We start from the raw sequence: 24027 nt of genomic DNA, 5'->3' as shown, positions 1-24027 counted from the left end.
AACCCCTCATTAGTAGATATGGTTTTTGACAGTCGTGTTTAACTGGCTGGTGGAGATATCTAGCAGAGAGAGAGAACCCCTCATTAGTAGATATGGTTCTGACAGTCGTGTTTAACTCTGGCTGGTGGAGATATCTACAGAGAGAGGAACCCCTCATTAGTAGATATGGTTCTGACAGTCGTGTTTAACTGGCTGGTGGAGATATCTACAGAGAGAGAGAACCCCTCATTAGTAGATATGGTTCTGACAGTCGTGTTTAACTGGCTGGTGGAGATATCTACAGAGAGAGAGAACCCCTCATTAGTAGATATGGTTCTGACAGTCGTTGTTTAACTGGCTGGTGGAGATATCTACAGAGAGAGAGAACCCCTCATTAGTAGATATGGTTCTGACAGTCGTGTTTAACTGGCTGGTGGAGATATCTACAGAGAGAGAGAACCCCTCATTAGTAGATATGGTTCTGACAGTCGTGTTTAACTGGCTGGTGGAGATATCTACAGAGAGAGAGAACCCCTCATTAGTAGATATGGTTCTGACAGTGGTGTTTAACTGGCTGGTGGAGATATCTACAGAGAGAGAGAACCCTCATTAGTAGATATGGTTCTGACAGTCGTGTTTAACTGGCTGGTGGAGATATCTACAGAGAGAGAGAACCCCTCATTAGTAGATATGGTTCTGACAGTCGTGTTTAAGAACAACCCCAAAAGTGTGACGCTGGCAGAATGTTGTTACATCTTATAATAGGGAATAACACCTCTTAGATTTCAAAGAGATGCCATGTTTTTTTCATAGGTAAATATATGTTTTTGTTGTTGTGCAAAATCCTCAGATGTACTGCTCTAGAATACTGTATCATTCATGAATAAACAGAGTGTATTAAAAGGGATGCATATTTGTATGTAATATTTATTCAGTAATACCATCTTGTTAGAGAAACCTTTCTTGCTCTTCTGCTGTCTCTAATGGCTCCAGGAGTTTCTCAGAGTTATACCAGAAAGCCATCCAGGATGCAGAGCGTAAGCCTGGGGAGGGCCAGTCTGGAGAGGCCTGGGTGCTGGACGAGAGGGAGGAGGAGGAAGAGGAGGAGATGGAGGAAGAGGAGCGGGAACAGGGAGAGGGGAAGGAGGCGGAAACGATGGAGGGACCAGCAGAGGGAGGAGAGGCTGAGGACAGGCTGTCAGAGACTGGACTGGGTGAGGAGGACCAGGGGGACCAGGGGACCAGGGCTCCCTCCTCTCCCCCACCCAGCCTGCCTCTGTTACGGGCCACCTCCCCTGCAGGACCACCCACTCAACCAGACCGTGGAGATCACCCCTCCCAGCTAACACGCAGCTACTCCCTAGAGAGGCACCCGTCCTGCCGAGAAATATGTGACAGGTATGTGACCTCCACCCTCAGCCCCATCATAAACCTCAGGTTATTTATTCCTCAGAGGATTCTCTGACCAGATCTCAGCTATCCGGAAGATGACTAGATTAACTAGTTTGCCCTCCAGATTGGATTGGTAAATCATTAGTGTAAACAGTGGATTTATAATCTGTGTATGTCTCAATCTTTGTGTCTCTCTGTGACAGGCATTTGTATGACAACGTGGGTGTGAAGTTGAAACATCACATCTATGAGAACCCAGGGGAGCTGAGAGATGCCACGCCGGACCTCATCCTGGCTGTCAAACCCAAGATGCCCCTGGATGAGGAACAGGTACAGAGTCACACAGGGATGGAGACAAATGACAATCTGGATAATAATCTGATGAAGGTCCTCACCCCCTAGTCTGACTGCTTCTATCTCTCTCTTTCCCTCTAGTTTGTGGGGGCTGAGTTGGGTGAGGAGAGGCCATCAGCGAGTGACCCCTCCCTGTCCTCCACCCGGTTGTCATGTCTGAACAGAGCGGAGAGAAACTCCCGAGCTCTGAGCCTACACAACTCCATCACCAAGAGTGGGTGTTCCACCACACCACTCACTCCTGCATAACATCCCAATTCCTCTCCAATGTCCTTACACACCTCATTACCATCACCACATCCTCAAATATCAGCTACCCCTAGGTAGACGTCCTAGTTTTAGGTGAGGATGGTGATGATGTGTTATGAATCCTATTTCCCATGTATTTCTCCTGTTTATTAAACAGCACTTTATCACTGGCATGCATAAACAATAGCGTCTATTAGCAACTGCTCAGCGATGTTGATCACCCTCCTGATGATGGCAAACAGACAGTTGTTCCACTGCCACAACAGCTTGAGAGTGAGAGCAGTAAAACAAAAGAAATCTGACTGTAAAGAGAGAGAGAGTAGCTATGATAAGAGAAGGACTATGCAGGCCGTCTGAAACAAAAATGCCTCTGTGCAGACCCTGTACCAGCTGATGAGGCCAGGCCAAACGGTGCTGAAACGGAACAATTACAACTGTTTAAAAATGCTCAAATCCCTTTTTAGCCCCCAGACCCTTTCTCCCTAAACCCCTCTCCTCATTATCCTCCTTTAGCTCTGCCTTCCATCCCCTTTGTCCCTCTTCTTTCATCTAGGCTGCCCCCTATCCCCATAACCCAATATGCCCCCGCCCCTCTACCACCCCCTACCAGCTACACACCAAAGGAGGGCCAGATGGGGGGTGGGCTTTAGGCTGCCTCAAATCAAGGATCCCTTTTGGACCATCTGCTCTCTCTCTTTCTCTGCCGTGAGGCTATGAGACTCATCACAGTGTTTCTGTAAGAGCTCACACACTCATCCTCTCAGCAGATACTTCAGCTTTCTTGGAGGAGATTGTCTCTGTTTCCCTCCCCACACTCCAGAAGGCCGTCACACACAGAGATTGAAAGAACCCACTTCTCGCTCTCACACTGCAGCTAGTCGGGCAGCGCCACCGAGGCAGCAAAGCATTGTGGTAGCACCCCCTGGTGGTGGCTCTTTGTCCTTGTTGAACCACAGAAGGAATTTGCCTGCTCATAAATCCCACAATTCTGTTGTGTTGTCATGCTGTATTGTCATGGTCTGCTGCTCACCTTGTTGATATGCCTTTGTTATGAAAGCCCATTGAAGTTCTGTTTCTCTCTTCCAGTCCTGTCGGAGACCACAGATTCCTCAGAGGAGGAGTGGCAGTCTATAGCTGACCTAGCCACAGCATGCCGCAGCATCCTAGAAGCCTTGTCACGTGAAGGTAAGAAGACATCTATCTGCATGGGATGACAACACATTATGTTATTTTACTAAATGCATCTACAGCTGTCATATTTGATACATTACCAGAGGGAATGTTGAAAACCAAATACTTTATTTTCTATGGAGTGTATATGGCTGGCTGTGTATGACTGGCTCTGTGTGGTTGGGCTCAGTGACTAACATGGGTAAGTGATGTGTCATATTTCACAACGTAAAGCAGGAGATGGGACCCAAGGAGCAGACTCCCTGACAGATGGCAAGCTAAAGGACACGAAGGACAGGTGGGTTTGGGTCTCTAGCTATACATGGCAGGTAGCCTAGTGGTTAAAGCGTTGGGCCAGTAACCGAAAGGTTGCTGGATTGACTCCCGAGCTGACAAGGTATAAATCTGTCTTTTACCCCTGAACAAGGCAGTTAACCCACTGTTCCCGGTGGGCTGTCAATGTGAATAAGAATTTGTTCTTAACTGAATTGCTTAGTAAAATAAAGGTTAAATATCAAATGAAAAAGAAATACATGCACACACTGAGATTGGATCACTGTAGACCTCTATGCATGTGAACTCCAAATGGTGTCTGACTCATTGTCCTCTGTCCTTTGTGTGGATCTTCCTGTGGGAGGTTGTAAATCAGAGATGGACCTTTGAACAGTGTGCATATTTCAGCCTCTCTGTTGCTCATCATGATACTGGCTCTTTGGCATATTGCCTGTCCTTAGATCTCCCCTCATCATCTCTCACACTCTCTTTCTTTAACTCTCCAACTCTCTCTCTCTCCTGCTGTTATGTATTCTCATTCTTTCTCTCGGATTAATAATAATTTGGTGGTTGCTTATATTTGTCCTGTTTCATTGGACATGTATTTTTGTGCATATCCCAACTCCCCCTGAGACCCCCTCAGAGAGTGGGGTTACGGCCAGTACCTCAGCCTCCTCTCTGTTTGACTCAGTGTGATGGCATGTTCCTCTTCCACCCCATTCCCCCCTTTATTGTGTCTCCCATTCTGACTCAAAGTCTCTCTTGCTCACACACGTACATCTATTTTACTCACTGTCTTTTCACACAAACACCTAACAGAGAGGATACAGGCAGGGCCGGGCCCCAGGCATAAGCTGTCTCCTACGGTGCCCGACCACCTCTCAGAAAATCTACATATATACACTACCGTTCAAAAGTAACTTTCTTCTGAAACTCGTCAGTCTGTTCTTGTTCTGAGAAATGAAGGCTATTCCATGCGAGAAATTGCCAAGAAACTGAAGATCTCGTACAACGCTGTGTACTACTCCCTTCACAGAACAGCGCACACTGTCTAACCAGAATCGAAAGAGGAGTGAGAGAAAATTCTTTGTTCCTGGCCATTTTGGGCCTGTAATCAAACCCACAAACGCTGATGCTCCAGATACTCAACTAGTCTAAAGAAGGACAGTTTTATTGCTTCTTTAATCAGAAGAACAGTTTTCAGCTGTGCTAACATAATTGCAAAAGAGGGCCTCCCGGGTGGCGCAGTGGTCTAAGGCACTGCAGTGCTAGCTGTGCCACCAGAGATTCTGGGTTTGAGTCCAGGCTCAGGTGGCCGTGACTGGGAGGCCCATGCACAATTGGCCAAGCGTCATCCGGGTTAGGGAGGGTTTGGCCGGCAGGGATATCCTTGTCTCATTGTGCACTAGCAACTCCTGAGGTGGGCTGGGTGCAGTGCATGCTGACCAGGTTGCCAGGTGTATGGTGTTTCCTCTGTCACATTGGTGTGGCTGGCTTCTGGGTTGGATGGGCATTGTGTCAAGAAGCAGCTTGGCTTGGCTGGGCTGGGCTGGGCTGGGCTGGGCTGGGTTGGGTTGGGTTGTGTTTTGAAGGATGCATGGCTCTCAACCTTTGCCTTTCGCGAGTCCGTACAGGAGTTGCAGCAATGAGACAAGACTGTAACTACTCCCAATTGGATACCACAAAAAGGGTTAAAGAAAAAAACTATTGCAAAAGTTTTTTTAATGATCAGCCTTTTAAAATGATAAACTTGGATTAGCTAACACAACGTGCCATTGGAACACAGGAGTGTAGATATTCCATTAATAATCAGCTGTTTCCAGCTACAATAGTCATTTACAACATTAACAGTGTCTACACTGTATTTCTGATCAATTCGATGTTATTTTAATGGACAACAAATGTGCTTTTCTTTCAGAAACAAGGACATTTCTAAGTGACCCCAAACTTTTGAACGGTAGTGTATATTTTTTTGGAACTCAATCTGTTGAGAGTTAGAACAGTTGAATACATCAAGTGCTTTTTCGAAATTTAGTTGACCCTCAGAAGTTTTTATCTTGTCATGTCAGTTACTAACATTTACTCAATTAGCCCATGTCAGCTAACAATTTTTTTGATTGGTCAATTAGTCTAGCCGGGGCCTCCCGAGTGGTGCAGTGGTCTAAGGCATTGCATCGCAGTGCTAGAGGCATCACTACAGACCTGGGTTCGATCCCAGGTTGTGTCGCAGCCGTCCCGCGACCGGGAGACCCGTGAGGCGGCGCACAATTGGACCAGCATTGTCCGGGTTAGGGGAGGGTTTGGCCAGCCGGGATGTCCTTGTCCGGGGATGTCCGGGCGGACGCATACACACTGACTTTGGTCGCCAGGTGTACGGTGTTTCCTCCGACACATTGGTGTGGCTGGCTTCCGGGTTAAGCGAGCAGTGTGTTAAGAAGCAGGGTCGTGTTTCGGAGGACGCATGGCTCTTGACCTTTGCCTCTCTCAAGTCCGTACGGGAGTTGCAGCGATGGGACAAGACTGTAACTACCAATTGGATACCATGAAATTGGGGATAAAAAGGGGTAAACATTTTTTTACTAAATAAAAAATTATCTAGCCGGCTATGTAAACTTGTAGGAATCGTGGTTGAATTATCAACAGAGCCACTAAAATGTTTTGCCTGCGAGGTGGTGTGGCCCCACAACAAAAGTTTGCTCAAGGCCCCCAAAAGGCTAGGGCCGACCCTGGACACAGGAAACATACAGACAGCACCAAACTATGTGCATTATACTGAGTGTGTGTCTCTGTCCCCGTTTCGCCAGTGACTCACCGGGCCACCTGGAGGAGAAGGTGTCCCAGCTGGAGGACATGCTGAAGAGGCTGCAGGATGACCTGCAAAAGGTACTCCCCATTCAGATGGCCAACCACAGCCCCTCCCTAGACCCCCTCACAGCATCCTGCCCACACAGTGACCCCACGACCCCCATCCCGTCCACTTACCCCCACCCTACCTTGTACCCCACCCACCCTCCCTTCTCCTCACCCAACCCCCTGATTCCTACTGCAGGCAGGCAGGCAGGCAGGCAGGCAGGCAGGCAGGCAGGCAGGCAGGCAGGCAGGCAGGCAGGCAGGCAGGCAGGCAGGCAGACAGACAGACAGACAGACAGACAGACAGACAGACAGACAGACAGACAGACAGACAGACAGACAGACAGACAGACAGACAGAATGTAGAAGTAGGGTGGGCCAAGCAAAAGAAACCTGTCTTGTCATTGGGCAGGGTGAACAGAGGAGATGAGAAGATTGGCTGGAGGGACTTTGGGCAACCATGCTCACTCTCTCAACACTAAGTGACCAATGGTAGTAGAGGCAAGTACAGCATGAGATTTTTCCTCTGTTGTTGCGTTGAAAACAAAATAACAATTGGAAATGGAACTACTAAAAAACAGAGTACATTAACCCAATAACCAAAAACCACCTGTGGGGTCCTTTATGGATGTGAAAGATGTAAGCAGAGTTCCTCCTCGCAACCCTGAAGGTCTGACAGGCTGTCAGTCATCCCTGTGTGCAGCCTCAGGACCTCAGCACCATTTCTCCATTCACAGGCTCTTCTCTGGGAAACATGGGGACTTGGGCATGGATGACTTTTGAAGCCTTCAGAACTACTGAATGACTAGCTGTTCTTGTAGTGTTGGTTACACAATGTAGAGCATCTGGAGAGGAAAGGAAGACTGAAGCAAATTGGAAAAAGGGTGAGAAAGAGTGAAAGAAGGAGAGAGAAATGAAGAGGGTTTGGAAGCCTCCCAAGCATCCTTAAACACATTTGGGTGAGACATGATTCCTTTGTTACAGTAACGAGGGTGTTTCATCTCTGAGGTCAAATGAAACCCTATGGTATGCAGTGTGCTATATCCCCTCCAACGTAGTCCTTTTCACCACTCAAATATCAAAGAGACGCCACACTGCCAGTGTTTAAAACTTCCATCCAACTAAGTGAATTACATTCTAAGGATTTTAGTGCAAATGCTATTCGCTCAACTTCTTGAAACATGTGAGACATAAAGCACACATAAGAATCAAACTCTGCAGATATTATGGTCACAATCCTGTGGCTATAACACCAACATAACCAAAGTCTTACCCTCTGTTTTCGTAACTCCCTACTCTTCCTCTGAACACTCACCATTAACACAGTGTTATCATCAGTCTAGACAACACACAGACATTAACAGTCAGGGACAATGAACCAAGAAGGAAGACGACCTAACAGGGACATGCCACATCAGATGATCCATTTTCTCTGTTGTTTACCTTCTGCCCTGGTAGAATGAGTGAGCATGGTTGGTAATGGGCTGTCCCAGTCCCATAGTATGTCCAGCAGAAACAAGTAGGAATTAGCTAAGACCGTTGGAATTGTGTTACCTCAGAGTAGCTGGTTAGGTTCCATTCAGAAGTGTGATGTGAAACATGGACTACTTTTGGTTAGTCTTTGGTTTCTGTCTGACTGCCAACACGGCAGGGTTTACCGTACCTGAGCTAGTATAGTATGGCCCAATGAACAATCACCTGATGTGGTGATGATCATTTGTTACTTTGCTTTCTGTTGGACTCTCATCTTTACATTTATTCATTTTCCAATTCTGAAGCTAAGTACTTGTTATTTCAGGTGTATTGACTTGCTCCAGGGCACAGTTGCACTATGGTCCACTAGGGAGTTGAACCAGCAAAGCCATACAGTACTGCTGCTACCAAAGAGAATTTCTATTGACCCAGATTGGTGATAACTGGTCTCATCTATCATGAATTGTTATTGTCAACTATCCGTAACCCGTCCCTTCCTCATCCCACGACTCACTGACATCACATCACATCACATCACACCAGACAGACAGACAGACAGACAGACAGACAGACAGACAGACAGACAGACAGACAGACAGACAGACAGACAGACAGACAGACAGACAGACAGACAGACAGACAGACAGACAGACAGACAGACAGACAGATAGACAGGAGTCCGTCTGGATAGAACCCTTTCTCTATGTAGATAGTAATACAAATCAACACCATTACATAAGGCAAAGGTGCGGGAGAGGCAATATAATTAAGCAATAAGGCACGAGGGGGTGTGGTAAATGGTCAATATACCACGGCATAGGGCTGTTCTTATGCATGACGCAGTGCCTGGATACACCCCTTGGCAGTGGTATATTGGCCATAAACCACAAATTCCTGAGGTGCCTTATTGCTTAATTATTGCTTAATTATATTATATTATATATACGTTTACCAACGTAATTAGAGGAGTAAAAATACATGTTTCGTCATACCCGTGTCAGTTTAAGGTTTAGTGTTAAAGCAATAATGCTGTTGGTAACACTGGTTGTGCTGGTAGTGGCCCCTGTCTTTCTGTGTACCCTAAGCCTCCGATTTCCTGTCTCTGTCACAACTCTTGATACAGTTTATGGCATAGCAAACAGGAAGCATTTACTATGGCAAAGCACCACTCTAAAAATGGCAATAGCTGATTTTAAACAGAATTCCAAGTAGTGAGAGATTAGGGTGACCCCTGCTGTTTGGTTGATGAGGAATGCAAGACATTTTGGAGCTTGGGTTTTATGGAAATCTCACTTGTATAACAATCAGCTACATTGGAAATAAAATGTTATGGCAATTCCTCTGCTCTCGTTTAATGAGAGATTGATTTATGAATTGGTTGTTTGGTCTGGAACAAGTGGTTGCCATAGTAAATCTGTCTAAACATTTCCTCCATACTCCACTTCTCCCTATGGAGTGCTTTTATAGAAGGAAATTGGTTTGTATTTGCGTGTGTGAGTGCGTGCGTGTATCTGCTGTGTGTGTGTGTGTACTTCTCTAGTACCCTGTCTTGCTTGCACTGCTACCACAAGGCATGTAGGTGTATGTTTGTGAACCCGTCTGTCTGCGCGTGCCTGCTGTCCAGCCCAGTCCAAGCCAGCCCTCACCCACCTCCACCCACACCCAGATCCCTCTCACCCCTCCATCCATCCCAGCCATGGTGGTCTGACAGACGGGTGTTGTTGTGTGCCGCTCCCTGGCAGGAGAAGGAGGACAAGGCGGTGCTGCAGGCCGAGGTGCAGAGCCTCAGGCAGAATAACCAGCGGCTGCAGGAGGAATCCCAGAGTACCGTGGCCCGCCTCATCAAAGTCACCGAGCTGCTGTGCAATGTCAACAAGCCCTGCTAGCTCTGTCACAGTACACACTATGTGTACAGACACACAAACACACACACAATATCACACACACACACAAGATCACACACAAACAAACACACACACAAACAAATGCAGACAAACAAGATCATAAACACATGCTGGACACACCACATTCAATATTGTATACAAACACCCATGCACAATACATCAACATACTCTTACTGTTGCTCACTGTATATTAATACAGACACACACACACACATGCACAATACTCTGCATTCTGTAGAATGACATTTCAACTCTGGACCAGCCCATGAGTGTCGAACCAACTGAAAAACAACCCTGAGTCATTTCTCACCATCTGATGGTCTTCTCAATAGCTTGACCAGTTGTGCCGCATATCCAGGGTTGCTCTTTACCCAATAGTGTGTTTCTTTGTACCGTGAGTGTGTGCGTGCGTGCATCACCATGGTTATTTTATCTTGCTTCACATACTTGACAAGTTGGGCAGAATAGCAATTGCTTAAAGCTACCCAGTTGATTTAGATGAAGAGACACATGCAGCATGTTTGATGGCTGTTGATTTCTATTGACCCCAAGTGTGTGTACAGTATGTAAACAGTAGTCTCTCTCCTCTCTGCTCAACCCTCTCCATGATATGCAACGTCTCGGACTGAGAACAAACAGCGCAGCCGTGCACCATTAGAGTAGAGGGCCTTGGAGCTACATAGGGAAAATGACATGCATGCAGGCAGCCTGCTTGAAAAGACGGACTGATGCATACTGACCCTGCCTCTCTCTGCCAACCTGCTCACAGAATGGTTAGTTCATTGTGTAGAGACACTATTCTCTCCCCCTCCATACCGCCTCAGCTTCATTTGAAGGGTTGTGGACACGAGTCGGCCAGTAACAGAGTATTTCACATCTGCTTTCAGGGAATGAGATGCAATTTAGTTATAAGGGAATTGACTCACCGAATGGACTCAGAGAGCTGGTGGTGTTCCGTGCAAGTAGTTGAGACGGATATGGAAGTGGATAATACCTTGGATGAGGATGAAACAATGGAACTTTATCCCTTAAAGACTGGCTGTAGAAGCTACACTGTAGAAAGTACGCCTCCTGCTGGACTGAGCCATGCGCTGCCGCACGGCAGCTCTCCTTTCAAAGAAACAAACATTGTAGAGATTTAATGTAAACTGAACAGGATTCCTCTAGTGAACACAGCCATCTGTGTTCAATTATATTTTTGTGTTTGTTTGTTTGCTGGCTACAATGATAATTCAGTGTATTTGAAATTCATTCCGAAAGGTTCTAGAGTGGTTGACTGTGGGTGAGGGATTCCCTCATTTCATCTTTCTGTGTGTGTACCTACTGTATGTGTTTCTGCGTTGTTTTTGCACTTTTAGCATAACCTATATGGGCATGGGACAGGGCACTATTTAACTTCCTGCCCAGGTTTATGCCTTGCTTGAAAAATGAAAGTGGATTTGATCTCACCCCACCTCATCTTCAGGTCCACTGCTGATGATGCCAATAACAATATGAGATCAGAGGAGGACGGGAATATTCCTCCTCCAAGACTGTTCTGCCAAAAGATGCCAGGGCAGATCTCCTACACCCCACTCAGACCACTGGACCCAGCTGTGACACACCCAAAGTAACTAGACTTCAAATTTGGAAGGGATGCCAAACAATCGTCAATCACACTGTCTCAATGCTACTTTTAAAGACCTACCCTTTTACTTCCTCTTGTGATTTTATTTTAGAGTTACTGTGATTGCCCGGTACCAGCAGATTACCATATATTCGAATTAAATAAAACATCTGAACTTTATCTATATGTGAAGATGACATGTACAGCTGAAGTGTTCAATGTTACTTAGCGCATTCGGTTGTGTATGCCGTCCATTGCAGGATGGTTTAATATGCAGACCAGTGTAAATGTGGCCAAACAGGCTGTTTGATCCATGCTGTTTGAAATGGTGTTGAGAAGTGGAAGAATATCTGATGTTTTACTGTGTTCTTCTGTATAGTTCTTTAGATTCTAGGAGGTTGTTGAAGCATGATACTGCACCAGGCAACTTCCTAGCTCCCCTCTGTGTGTGTGTGTGTGTGTGTGTGTGTGTGTGTGTGTGTGTGTGTGTGTGTGTGTGTGTGTGTGTGTGTGTGTGTGTGTGTGTGTGTGTGTGTGTGTGTGTGTGTGTGTGTGTGTGTGTGTGTGTGTGTATATAAAAATGTAATAACTTATTAATCTTGCAAATGTGGAATTCCTTGTTGGATGTTTTAATACAAGGGGGGGAGGGAGGAAGCAAATACATGTGCTATAAAGTTCAACTGGAATGGTGTGGGTTGGTTTTAAGGAATCCTCTTTTTTTGGTAGAAATTCAAACACAAAAAGACAGCAGGAAATATATTTCTGCAATGTTCTAGTATTTCTTGGGGAAATAATATTGGTTATCATTATCATATTACTATTGAGCTATTAATTCAGAGCTCCTACGTTCACATTCAATAAGGTCTCTAATGCCACTAGGTACATGTTAAAGAGTGACTCTCAGACTGTCCACAGAGGACTGGACAGACAACATGGTCAGACTGGTTCATGTGAAGGCTTCTCTCTCAGACATTCTGCCTACCTGAAAGTGTAATGAACGGTAACTCAGCTTGGTGTCTTCATTTCAGTTCTTCATGGTAGCAGACAGTGACAGGTTGTCCTGTACACTCCAGAATGACAGGTGTGTCTGCCACATGACAGACGCAGATGTAAGGTTGGTTGGTATGGGGTCTCTCCAGGGTCCGCTCTGCAGCCCTAATTACATTTAAAAGAAGACCTACAATAAGATGGGGTTAGGGACCCCAGGAAAGTGTCAAATGGGTTATATATGAAGACGATATGAAATTTGTGTTTGGTTTTGTTAGGTTATTGGGAATTATTCTGTATAGCACTGGTTAAAGACCAGTATCTCCAACCCTATCAAAATCTAATAATTCGATGCAGAAAAACACAACTTTCCACAATAATTTGGACAAGTATGAACCATCCTCCAAATCACACTCTTGAGTGCACTTTGAAGACCCATTTATGCATCACAGAACGTATGTCTGACACAGAACGTATGTCTGCACCTAACACAGAACGTATGTCTGACACCTGACACAGAACGTATGTCTGACACCTGACACAGAACGTATGTCTGACACCTAACACAGAACGTGTCTGACACCTGACACAGAACGTATGTCTGACACAGAACGTATGTCTGCACCTAACACAGAACGTATGTCTGACACCTGACACAGAACGTATGTCTGACACCTAACACAGAACGTGTCTGACACCTAACACAGAACGTATGTCTGACACCTAACACAGAACGTATGTCTGACACAGAATGTATGTCTGACACAGAATGTATATCTGACACAGAATGTATGTCTGACACCTAACACAGAACGTATGTCTGACACCTAACACAGAACGTATGTCTGACACCTGACACAGAACGTATGTCTGACACAGAATGTATGTCTGACACCTAACACAGAACGTATGTCTGACACCTGACACAGAACGTATGTCTGACACAGAACGTATGTCTGACACCTAACACAGAACGTATGTCTGACACCTGACACAGAACGTATGTCTGACACCTAACACAGAACGTATGTCTGACACAGAACGTATGTCTGACACCTAACACAGAACGTATGTCTGACACCTGACACAGAACGTATGTCTGACACAGAACGCATGTCTGACACAGAACGTATGTCTGACACCTAACACAGAACGTATGTCTGACACAGAACGTATGTCTGACACCTGACACAGAACGTATGTCTGACACCTAACACAGAACGTATGTCTGACACCTGACACAGAACGTATGTCTGACACCTAACACAGAACGTATGTCTGACACAGAATGTATGTCTGACACCTGACACAGAACGTATGTCTGACACCTGACACAGAATGTATGTCTGACACAGAACGTATGTCTGACACCTGACACAGAACGTATGTCTGACACCTAACACAGAACGTATGTCTGACACCTAACACAGAACGTATGTCTGACACAGAACGTATGTCTGACACCTAACACAGAACGTATGTCTAACACAGAACGTATGTCTGACACAGAACGTATGTCTGACACAGAAAGTATGTCTGACACCTCACACAGAACGTATGTCTGACACCTAACACAGAACGTATGTCTGACACCTAACACAGAATGTATGTCTGACACCTAACACAGAACGTATGTCTGACACAGAACGTACGTCTGACACAGAACGTATGTCTGACACCTGACACAGAACGTATGTCTGACACCTAACACAGAACGTATGTCTGACACCTAACACAGAACGTATGTCTGACACAGAACATATGTCTGACACCTAACACAGAACGTATCTCTGACACCTGACACAGAACGTATGTCTGACACCTGACACAGAATGTATGTCTGACACCTGACACAGAACGTATGTCTGACACCTAACACAGAATGTATGTCTGACACAGAACGTATGTCTGACACCTAACACAGAACGTATGTCTGACACCTGACACAGAACGTATGTCTGACACAGAATGTATGTCTGACACCTAACACAGAACGTATGTCTGACACAGAACGTATGTCTGACACAGAATGTATGTCTGACACCTAACACAGAACGTATGTCTGACACAGAACGTATGTCTGACACCTGACACAAAACGTATGTCTGACACAGAACGTATGTCTGACACCTAACACAGAACGTATGTCTGACACCTGACACAGAACGTATGTCTGACACCTGACACAGAACGCATGTCTGACACAGAACGTATGTCTGACACCTAACACAGAACGTATGTCTGACACCTGACACAGAACGTATGTCTGACACCTGACACAGAACGTATGTCTGACACCTGACACAGAACGTATGTCTGACACCTGACACAGAACGTATGTCTGACACCTGACACAGAACGTATGTCTGACACCTGACACAGAACGTGTCTGACACCTGACACAGAACGTATGTCTGACACCTGACACAGAACGTATGTCTGACACCTGACACAGAACGTATGTCTGACACAGAACGTATGTCTGACACAGAACGTATGTCTGACACCTGACACAGAACGTATGTCTGACACCTGACACAGAACGTATGTCTGACACCTAACACAGAACGTATGTCTGACACCTAACACAGAACGTATGTCTGACACAGAACGTATGTCTGACACCTAACACAGAACGTATATGTCTGACACCTGACACAGAACGTATGTCTGACACAGAACGTATGTCTGACACCTAACACAGAACGTATGTCTGACACCTAACACAGAACGTACGTCTGACACCTAACACAGAACGTATGTCTGACACCTGACACAGAACGTACGTCTGACACCTAACACAGAACGTATGTCTGACACCTGACACAGAACGTATGTCTGACACCTAACACAGAACGTATGTCTGACACAGAACGTATGTCTGACACCTGACACAGAATGTATGTCTGACACCTAACACAGAACGTATGTTTGACACAGAACGTATGTCTGACACCTAACACAGAACGTATGTCTGACACCTGACACAGAACGTATGTCTGACACCTAACACAGAACGTATGTCTGACACCTGACACAGAACGTATGTCTGACACAGAACGTATGTCTGACACCTGACACAGAACGTATGTCTGACACCTGACACAGAATGTATGTCTGACACAGAACGTATGTCTGACACCTGACACAGAACGTATGTCTGACACCTAACACAGAACGTATGTCTGACACAGAACGTATGTCTGACACCTAACACAGAACGTATGTCTGACACAGAACGTATGTCTGACACCTAACACAGAACGTATGTCTAACACAGAACGTATGTCTGACACAGAACGTATGTCTGACACAGAAAGTATGTCTGACACCTCACACAGAACGTATGTCTGACACCTAACACAGAACGTATGTCTGACACCTAACACAGAATGTATGTCTGACACCTAACACAGAACGTATGTCTGACACAGAACGTACGTCTGACACAGAACGTATGTCTGACACCTGACACAGAACGTATGTCTGACACCTAACACAGAACGTATGTCTGACACCTAACACAGAACGTATGTCTGACACAGAACATATGTCTGACACCTAACACAGAACGTATCTCTGACACCTGACACAGAACGTATGTCTGACACCTGACACAGAATGTATGTCTGACACCTGACACAGAACGTATGTCTGACACCTAACACAGAATGTATGTCTGACACAGAACGTATGTCTGACACCTAACACAGAACGTATGTCTGACACCTGACACAGAACGTATGTCTGACACAGAATGTATGTCTGACACCTAACACAGAACGTATGTCTGACACAGAACGTATGTCTGACACAGAATGTATGTCTGACACCTAACACAGAACGTATGTCTGACACAGAACGTATGTCTGACACCTGACACAAAACGTATGTCTGACACAGAACGTATGTCTGACACCTAACACAGAACGTATGTCTGACACCTGACACAGAACGTATGTCTGACACCTGACACAGAACGCATGTCTGACACAGAACGTATGTCTGACACCTAACACAGAACGTATGTCTGACACCTGACACAGAACGTATGTCTGACACCTGACACAGAACGTATGTCTGACACCTGACACAGAACGTATGTCTGACACCTGACACAGAACGTATGTCTGACACCTGACACAGAACGTATGTCTGACACCTGACACAGAACGTGTCTGACACCTGACACAGAACGTATGTCTGACACCTGACACAGAACGTATGTCTGACACCTGACACAGAACGTATGTCTGACACAGAACGTATGTCTGACACCTGACACAGAACGTATGTCTGACACCTGACACAGAACGTATGTCTGACACCTGACACAGAACGTATGTCTGACACCTAACACAGAACGTATGTCTGACACCTAACACAGAACGTATGTCTGACACAGAACGTATGTCTGACACCTAACACAGAACGTATATGTCTGACACCTGACACAGAACGTATGTCTGACACAGAACGTATGTCTGACACCTAACACAGAACGTATGTCTGACACCTAACACAGAACGTACATCTGACACCTAACACAGAACGTATGTCTGACACCTGACACAGAACGTACGTCTGACACCTAACACAGAACGTATGTCTGACACCTGACACAGAACGTATGTCTGACACCTAACACAGAACGTATGTCTGACACAGAACGTATGTCTGACACCTGACACAGAATGTATGTCTGACACCTAACACAGAACGTATGTTTGACACAGAACGTATGTCTGACACCTAACACAGAACGTATGTCTGACACCTGACACAGAACGTATGTCTGACACCTAACACAGAACGTATGTCTGACACCTGACACAGAACGTATGTCTGACACCTAACACAGAACGTATGTCTGACACAGAATGTACGTCTGACACCTAACACAGAACGTATGTCTGACACCTGACACAGAACGTATGTCTGACACCTAACACAGAACGTATGTCTGACACAGAACGTATGTCTGACACCTGACACAGAATGTATGTCTGACACCTAACACAGAACGTATGTCTGACACCTAACACAGAACGTATGTCTGACACCTGACACAGAACGTATGTCTGACACCTAACACAGAACGTATGTCTGACACCTGACACAGAACGTATGTCTGACACAGAACGTATGTCTGACACCTGACACAGAACGTATGTCTGACACAGAACGTATGTCTGACACCTAACACAGAACGTATGTCTGACACCTGACACAGAACGTATGTCTGACACCTGACACTGAACGTATGTCTGACACCTGACACAGAACGTATGTCTGACACCTAACACAGAACGTATGTCTGACACAGAACGTATGTCTGACACCTGACACAGAATGTATGTCTGACACCTAACACAGAACGTATGTCTGACACAGAACGTATGTCTGACACCTAACACAGAACGTATGTCTGACACCTGACACAGAACGTATGTCTGACACCTAACACAGAACGTATGTCTGACACCTGACACAGAACGTATGTCTGACACCTGACACAGAACGTATATCTGACACCTGACACAGAACGTATGTCTGACACCTGACACAGAACGTATGTCTGACACAGAACGTATGTCTGACACCTAACACAGAACGTATGTCTGACACAGAACGTATGTCTGACACCTGACACTGAACGTATGTCTGACACCTAACACAGAACGTATGTCTGACACAGAACGTATGTCTGACACCTAACACAGAACATATGTCTGACACCTGACACTGAACGTATGTCTGACACCTAACACAGAACGTATGTCTGACACCTAACACAGAACGTATGTCTGACACAGAACGTATGTCTGACACCTAACACAGAACATATGTCTGACACCTGACACAGAACGTATGTCTGACACCTAACACAGAACGTATGTCTGACACCTAACACAGAACGTATGTCTGACACCTAACACAGAATGTATGTCTGACACCTGACACAGAACAATTCAATAGGCCATTCACTCACCTGCTGTAGGCTACTTCAGCTGGAAAATGATCTCCACCCAGCCAATAGTAAACCTATGAGAAAGATCCCTGGTAGAGACATGTGGATGTTGCCTCCACCCCTCCATGCTGTAAGAGCACGGATAAATGAAGTGTTTTCCTGTTATCCTCATTGGTTTGCCTTTTATGTCATGACACCATCCTTACAGGAAACCATGGTGTCAGTATATGTCCTACTTACCACACAGAGCTGGAATGTCAAGATAGAATAGAGTACATGATTACCAGTAGAAGCACACATGAAGTCATATCCCTGGTGTAGGTTTACGGCAGGCCTGGGCCACACATCAGGTCAGAACAGTAGCACACATTATGCACTCAGCTCAGCCAGTTAAAGAGCTGACGTTACCATAACCAGGCAGTGGCACACTGAGGGAATGTATTGTAAAACACAAAAACATGTTTTCAGTATGATGCCACCTCTAAACCTGTTCTTTCCCTCACAGGAAGTCAATTGACTAAATGTTGTTCATGTACTGTGAACTGGAGGACATGGCAATAAAGAATCCTTTAGAAGTGATTGGTGTCCATGTTATGATTCTCAATGTTTCTTTCTTTCTGAGACCTGACAAAGGGCAGTGTTGGGAAGCTGATATCACTTTGTTCAATATCCCATTGAGGATTGTTATTTTGACTATTCAGTGTAATATAAAGCTACATGTTGACAACAATGTAACAACAAGATTACATCAGATTACAAGTCCTGATTTGAGGGCATTATTAGTTTGAAGGACATCTACATCATTCGTTTTACTCTGTCTGGTTAATGAAATATTACACAACTCCTACTGCAGTGATCCAATAACTAGACCCTTCAGAACCTACATTACATTTGCTGTAATCAGCATCATTCATGTAACTGATACAATCACAAGTAAATATCGTACTCTGAGGCCCTTTCTATGGGTGACTGTACAAATCAAATCAAATCAAATTTATTTATATAGCCCTTCTTACATCAGCTGATATCTCAAAGTGCTGTACAGAAACCCAGCCTAAAACCCCAAACAGCAAGCAATGCAGGTGTAGAAGCACGGTGGCTAGGAAAAACTCCCTAGAAAGGCCAAAACCTAGGAAGAAACCTAGAGAGGAACCAGGCTATGAGGGGTGGCCAGTCCTCTTCTGGCTGTGCCGGGTGGAGATTATAACAGCACATGGCCTAGATGTTCAAATGTTCATAAATGACCAGCATGGTCAAATAATAATAATCATAGTAGTTGTCGAGGGTGCAACAAGTTAGTAACACAAGAGTAAGTGTCAGTTGGCTTTTTCATAGCCGATCTTTGAGAGTATCTCTACCGCTCCTGCTGTCTCTAGAGAGTTGAAAACAGCAGGTCTGGGACAGGTAGCACGTCCGGTGAATAGGTCAGGGTTCCAGCAGGTCTGGGACAGCAGATCTGGGACAGGTAGCACGTCCGGTGAACAGGTCAGGGTTCCATAGCTGCAGGCAGAACAGTTGGAACTGGAGCAGCAGCACGGCCAGGTGAACTGGGGACAGCAAGGAGTCATCAAGCCAGGTAGTCCTGAGGCATGGTCCTAGGGCTCAGGTCCTCCGAGAGAGAGAGAGAAAGAAAGAAAGAGAAAGAGAGAATTAGAGAGAGCATATTTAAATTCACACAGGACACCGGAAAAGACAAGAGAAATACTCCAGATGTGACAGACTGACCCTAGCCCCCGACACATAAACTACTGCAGCATAAATACTGGAGGCTGAGACAGGAGGGGTCAGGAGACACTGTGGCCCCATCCGATGAAACCCCCGGACAGGGCCAAAAAGGTAGGATATAACCCCACCCACTTTGCCAAAGCACAGCCTCCACACCACTGGAGAGATATCTCCAACCACCAACATACCATCCCGGGACAAGGCCGAGTATAGCACACAAAGATCTCCGCCACGGCACAGCCCAAGGGGGGCGCCAACCCAGACAGGAAGACCACGTCAGTGACTCAACCCACTCAAGTGACGCACCCCTCCCAGGGACGGCATGGAAGAACACCAGTAAGCCAGTGACTCAGCCCCCGCAATAGGGGTAGAGGCAGAGAATCCCAGTGGAAAGAGGGGAAACCGGCCAGGCAGAGACAGCAAGGGCGGTTCGTTGCTCCAGCCTTTCCGTTCACCTTCACACCCCTGGGCCAGACTACACTTAATCATAGGACCTACTGAAGAGATGTGTCTTCAGTGAAGACTTAAAGGTTGAGACTGAGTCTGCGTCTCTCACATGGGTAGGCAGACTATTCCATAAAAATGGAGCTCTATAGGAGAAAGCCCTGCCTCCAGCTGTTTGCTTAGAAATTCTAGGAACAATTACGAGGCCCGCGTCTTGTGACCGTAGCGTACGTGTAGGTATATACGGCAAGACCAAATCGCGAAAGATAGGTAGGAGCAAGCCCATGTAATGCTTTGTAGGTTAGCAGTAAAACCTTGAAATCAGCCCTTGCCTTAACAGGAAGCCAGTGTAGGGAGGCTAGCACTGGAGTAATATGATCAAATTTTTTGGTTCTAGTCAGGATTCTAGCAGCCGTATTTAGCACTAACTGAAGTTTATTTAGTGCTTTATCCGGGTAGCCGGAAAGTAGAGCATTGCAGTAGTCCAACCTAGAAGTAACAAAGGCATGGATACATTTTTCTGCGTCATTTTTGGACAGAAAGTTTCTGATTTTTGCAATGTTACGTAGATGGAAAAAAGCTGTCCTTGAAACAGTCTTGATATGTTCTTCAAAAGAGAGATCAGGGTCCAGAGTAACGCCGAGGTCCTTCACAGTTTTATTTGAGACGACTGTATAACCATCCAGATGAATTGTCAGATTCAACAGAAGATCTCTTTGTTTCTTGGGACCTAGAACAAGCATCTCTGTTTTGTCCGAGTTTAAGAGTAGAAAGTTTGCAGCCATTCACTTCCTTATGTCTGAGACACAGGCTTCTAGCGAGGGCAATTTTGGGGCTTCACCATGTTTCATTGAAATGTACAGCTGTGTGTCATCCGCATAGCAGTGAAATTTAACATTATGTTTTCGAATGACATCCCCAAGAGGTAAAATATATAGTGAAAACAATAGTGGTCCTAAAACGGAACCTTGAGGAACACCGAAATTTATAGTTGATTTGTCAGAGGACAAACCATTCACAGAGACAAACTGATATCTTTCCGACAGATAAGACCTAAACCAGGCCAGAACTTGTCCATGTAGACCAATTTGGGTTTCCAATCTCTCCAAAAGAATGTGGTGATCGATGGTATCAAAAGCAGCACTAAGATCTAGGAGCACGAGGACAGACGCAGAACCTCGGTCTGACGTCATTAAAAGGTAATTTACCACCTTCACAAGTGCAGTCTCAGTGCTATGATGGGGTCTAAAACCAGACTGAAGTGTTTCGTATACATTGTTTGTCTTCAGGAAGGCAGTGAGTTGCTGTGCAACAGCTTTTTCTAACATTTTTGAGAGGAATGGAAGATTTGATATAGGCCGATAGTTTTTTATAATTTCTGGGTCAAGATTTGGCTTTTTCAAGAGAGGCTTTATTACTGCCACTTTTAGTGAGTTTGGTACACATCCGGTGGATAGAGAGCCGTTTATTATGTTCATCATAGGAGGGCCAAGCACAGAAAGCAGCTCTTTCAGTAGTTTAGTTAGAATAGGGTCCAGTATGCAGCTTGAAGGTTTAGAGGCCATGATTATTTTCATCATTGTGTCAAGAGATATAATACTAAAACACTTTAGTGTCTCCCTTGATCCTAGGTCCTGGCAGGGTTGTGCAGACTCAGGACAACGGAGCTTTGGAGGAATACGCAGATTTAAAGAGGAGTCCGTAATTTGCTTTCTAATGATCATGATCTTTTCCTCAAAGAAGTTCATGAATTCATCACTGCTGAAGTGAGAGCCATCCTCTCTTGGGGAATGCTGCTTTTTAGTTAACTTTGCGACAGTATAAAAAAGACATTTCGGATTGTTCTTATTTTCCTCAATTAAGTTGGAAAAATAGGATAATCGAGCAGCAGTGAGGGCTCTTCGATACTGCACGGTACTGTCTTTCCAAGCTAGTCGGAAGACTTCCAGTTTGGTGTGGCGCCATTTCCGTTCCAATTTTCTGGAAGCTTGCTTCAGAGCTCGTGTATTTTCTGTATACCAGGGAGCTAGTTTCTTATGACAAATGTTTTTAGTTTTTAGGGGTGCAACTGCATCTAGGGTATTGCGCAAGGTTAAATTGAGTTCCTCGGTTAGGTGGTTAACTGATTTTTGTCCTCTGACGTCCTTGGGTAGGCAGAGGGAGTCTGCAAGGGCATCAAGGAATCTTTGGGTTGTCTGAGAATTTATAGCACGACTTTTAATGCTTCTTGGTTGGGGTCTGAGCAGATTGTTTGTTGCGATTGCGAACGTAATAAAATGGTGGTCCGATAGTCCAGGATTATGAGGAAAAACATTAAGATCCACAACATTTATTCCATGGGACAAAACTAGGTCCAGAGTATGACTGTGGCAGTGAGTAGGTCCAGAGACATGTTGGACAAAACCCACTGAGTCGATAATGGCTCCAAAAGCCTTTTGGAGTGGATTTGTGGACTTTTCCATGTGAATATTAAAGTCACCAAAAATTTGAACATTATCTGCGATGACTACAAGGTCCGATAGGAATTCAGGGAACTCAGTGAGGAACACTGCATATGGCCCAGGAGGCCTATAAACAGTAGCTATAAAAAGTGATTGAGTAGGCTGCATAGATTTCATGACTAGAACCTCAAAAGACGAAAACGTCGTTGTTTTTTTATCCAGAGACACTACAGTAGGATATGTACAGACTAGATATGAAGTTTCTTTCCAAAATGCTAAATCAACCAATTTTTCACATTTGTGTTTTTTCATCAGAAATTATTGCTTATCGGGACCTTCATGTGTGTGTAAAATATTACTGTTCTCTGATTTTTTTATTCATAGATTTGAGATGGGTATGAAAATGTGTTTTTTTTGCAAAACACTATATATCCAGTGTTTAGCTGGAATGGAATGTTCGTATCTTGTATTTGACTGTGATATGTGATTGTCTCATCTAGCTATCTTAAGATGAATGTACAGTAAGTAAGTCACTCTGGATAAGAGACTCTGCTAAATGACTCCCTTCTGTAGTGTCTCTGGATAAGAGACTCTGCTAAATGACTCCCTTCTGTAGTGTCTCTGGATAAGAGACTCTGCTAAATGACTCCCTACTGTAGTGTCTCTGGATAAGAGACTCTGCTAAATGACTCCCTTCTGTAGTGTCTCTGGATAAGAGACTCTGCTAAATGACTCCCTACTGTAGTGTCTCTGGATAAGAGACTCTGCTAAATGACTCCCTTCTGTAGTGTCTCTGGATAAGAGACTCTGCTAAATGACTCCCCTACTGTAGTGTCTCTGGATAAGAGACTCTGCTAAATGACTCCCTACTGTAGTGTCTCTGGATAAGAGACTCTGCTAAATGACTCCCTTCTGTAGTGTCTCTGGATAAGAGACTCTGCTAAATGACTCCCTACTGTAGTGTCTCTGGATAAGAGACTCTGCTAAATGACTCCCTACTGTAGTGTCTCTGGATAAGAGACTCTGCTAAATGACTCCCTTCTGTAGTGTCTCTGGATAAGAGACTCTGCTAAATGACTCCCTACTGTAGTGTCTCTGGATAAGAGACTCTGCTAAATGACTCCCTTCTGTAGTGTCTCTGGATAAGAGACTCTGCTAAATGACTCCCTACCGTAGTGTCTCTGGATAAGAGACTCTGCTAAATGACTC

General features: G+C 45.1%; 1 protein-coding gene across 1 annotated transcript; it reads left to right on the top strand.

Moving 5' to 3' along the window:
* Positions 1-1135: 1135 nt before the first annotated feature.
* On the top strand, positions 1136-10447 carry LOC123723949 (signal-induced proliferation-associated protein 1-like). Its single transcript, XM_045713188.1, has 7 exons — positions 1136-1377; positions 1575-1701; positions 1807-1939; positions 3061-3159; positions 3379-3442; positions 6222-6300; positions 9483-10447. The coding sequence occupies exons 1-7, from the start codon at positions 1136-1138 to the stop codon at positions 9624-9626; spliced, it is 888 nt and encodes a 295-aa protein (XP_045569144.1). The 3' UTR covers positions 9627-10447.
* The last annotated feature ends 13580 nt before the right edge of the window (positions 10448-24027 follow it).

This window comes from Salmo salar, unplaced genomic scaffold (genome assembly GCF_905237065.1).
Source record: "Salmo salar unplaced genomic scaffold, Ssal_v3.1, whole genome shotgun sequence".
Taxonomy (NCBI): Eukaryota; Metazoa; Chordata; class Actinopteri; order Salmoniformes; family Salmonidae; genus Salmo; species Salmo salar.
This window is presented reverse-complemented; position numbering and strand designations above follow the sequence as displayed.

Coding starts and splice junctions, on each gene's coding strand:
- LOC123723949 (XM_045713188.1), top strand. CDS start 1,136: ATGGAGGGACCAGCAGAGGGAGGAGAGGCTGAGGACAGGCTGTCAGAG. Junction 1,378..1,574: donor TGCCGAGAAATATGTGACAG/GTATGTGACCTC, acceptor TCTCTGTGACAG/GCATTTGTATGACAACGTGG. Junction 6,301..9,482: donor TGCAGGATGACCTGCAAAAG/GTACTCCCCATT, acceptor GCTCCCTGGCAG/GAGAAGGAGGACAAGGCGGT.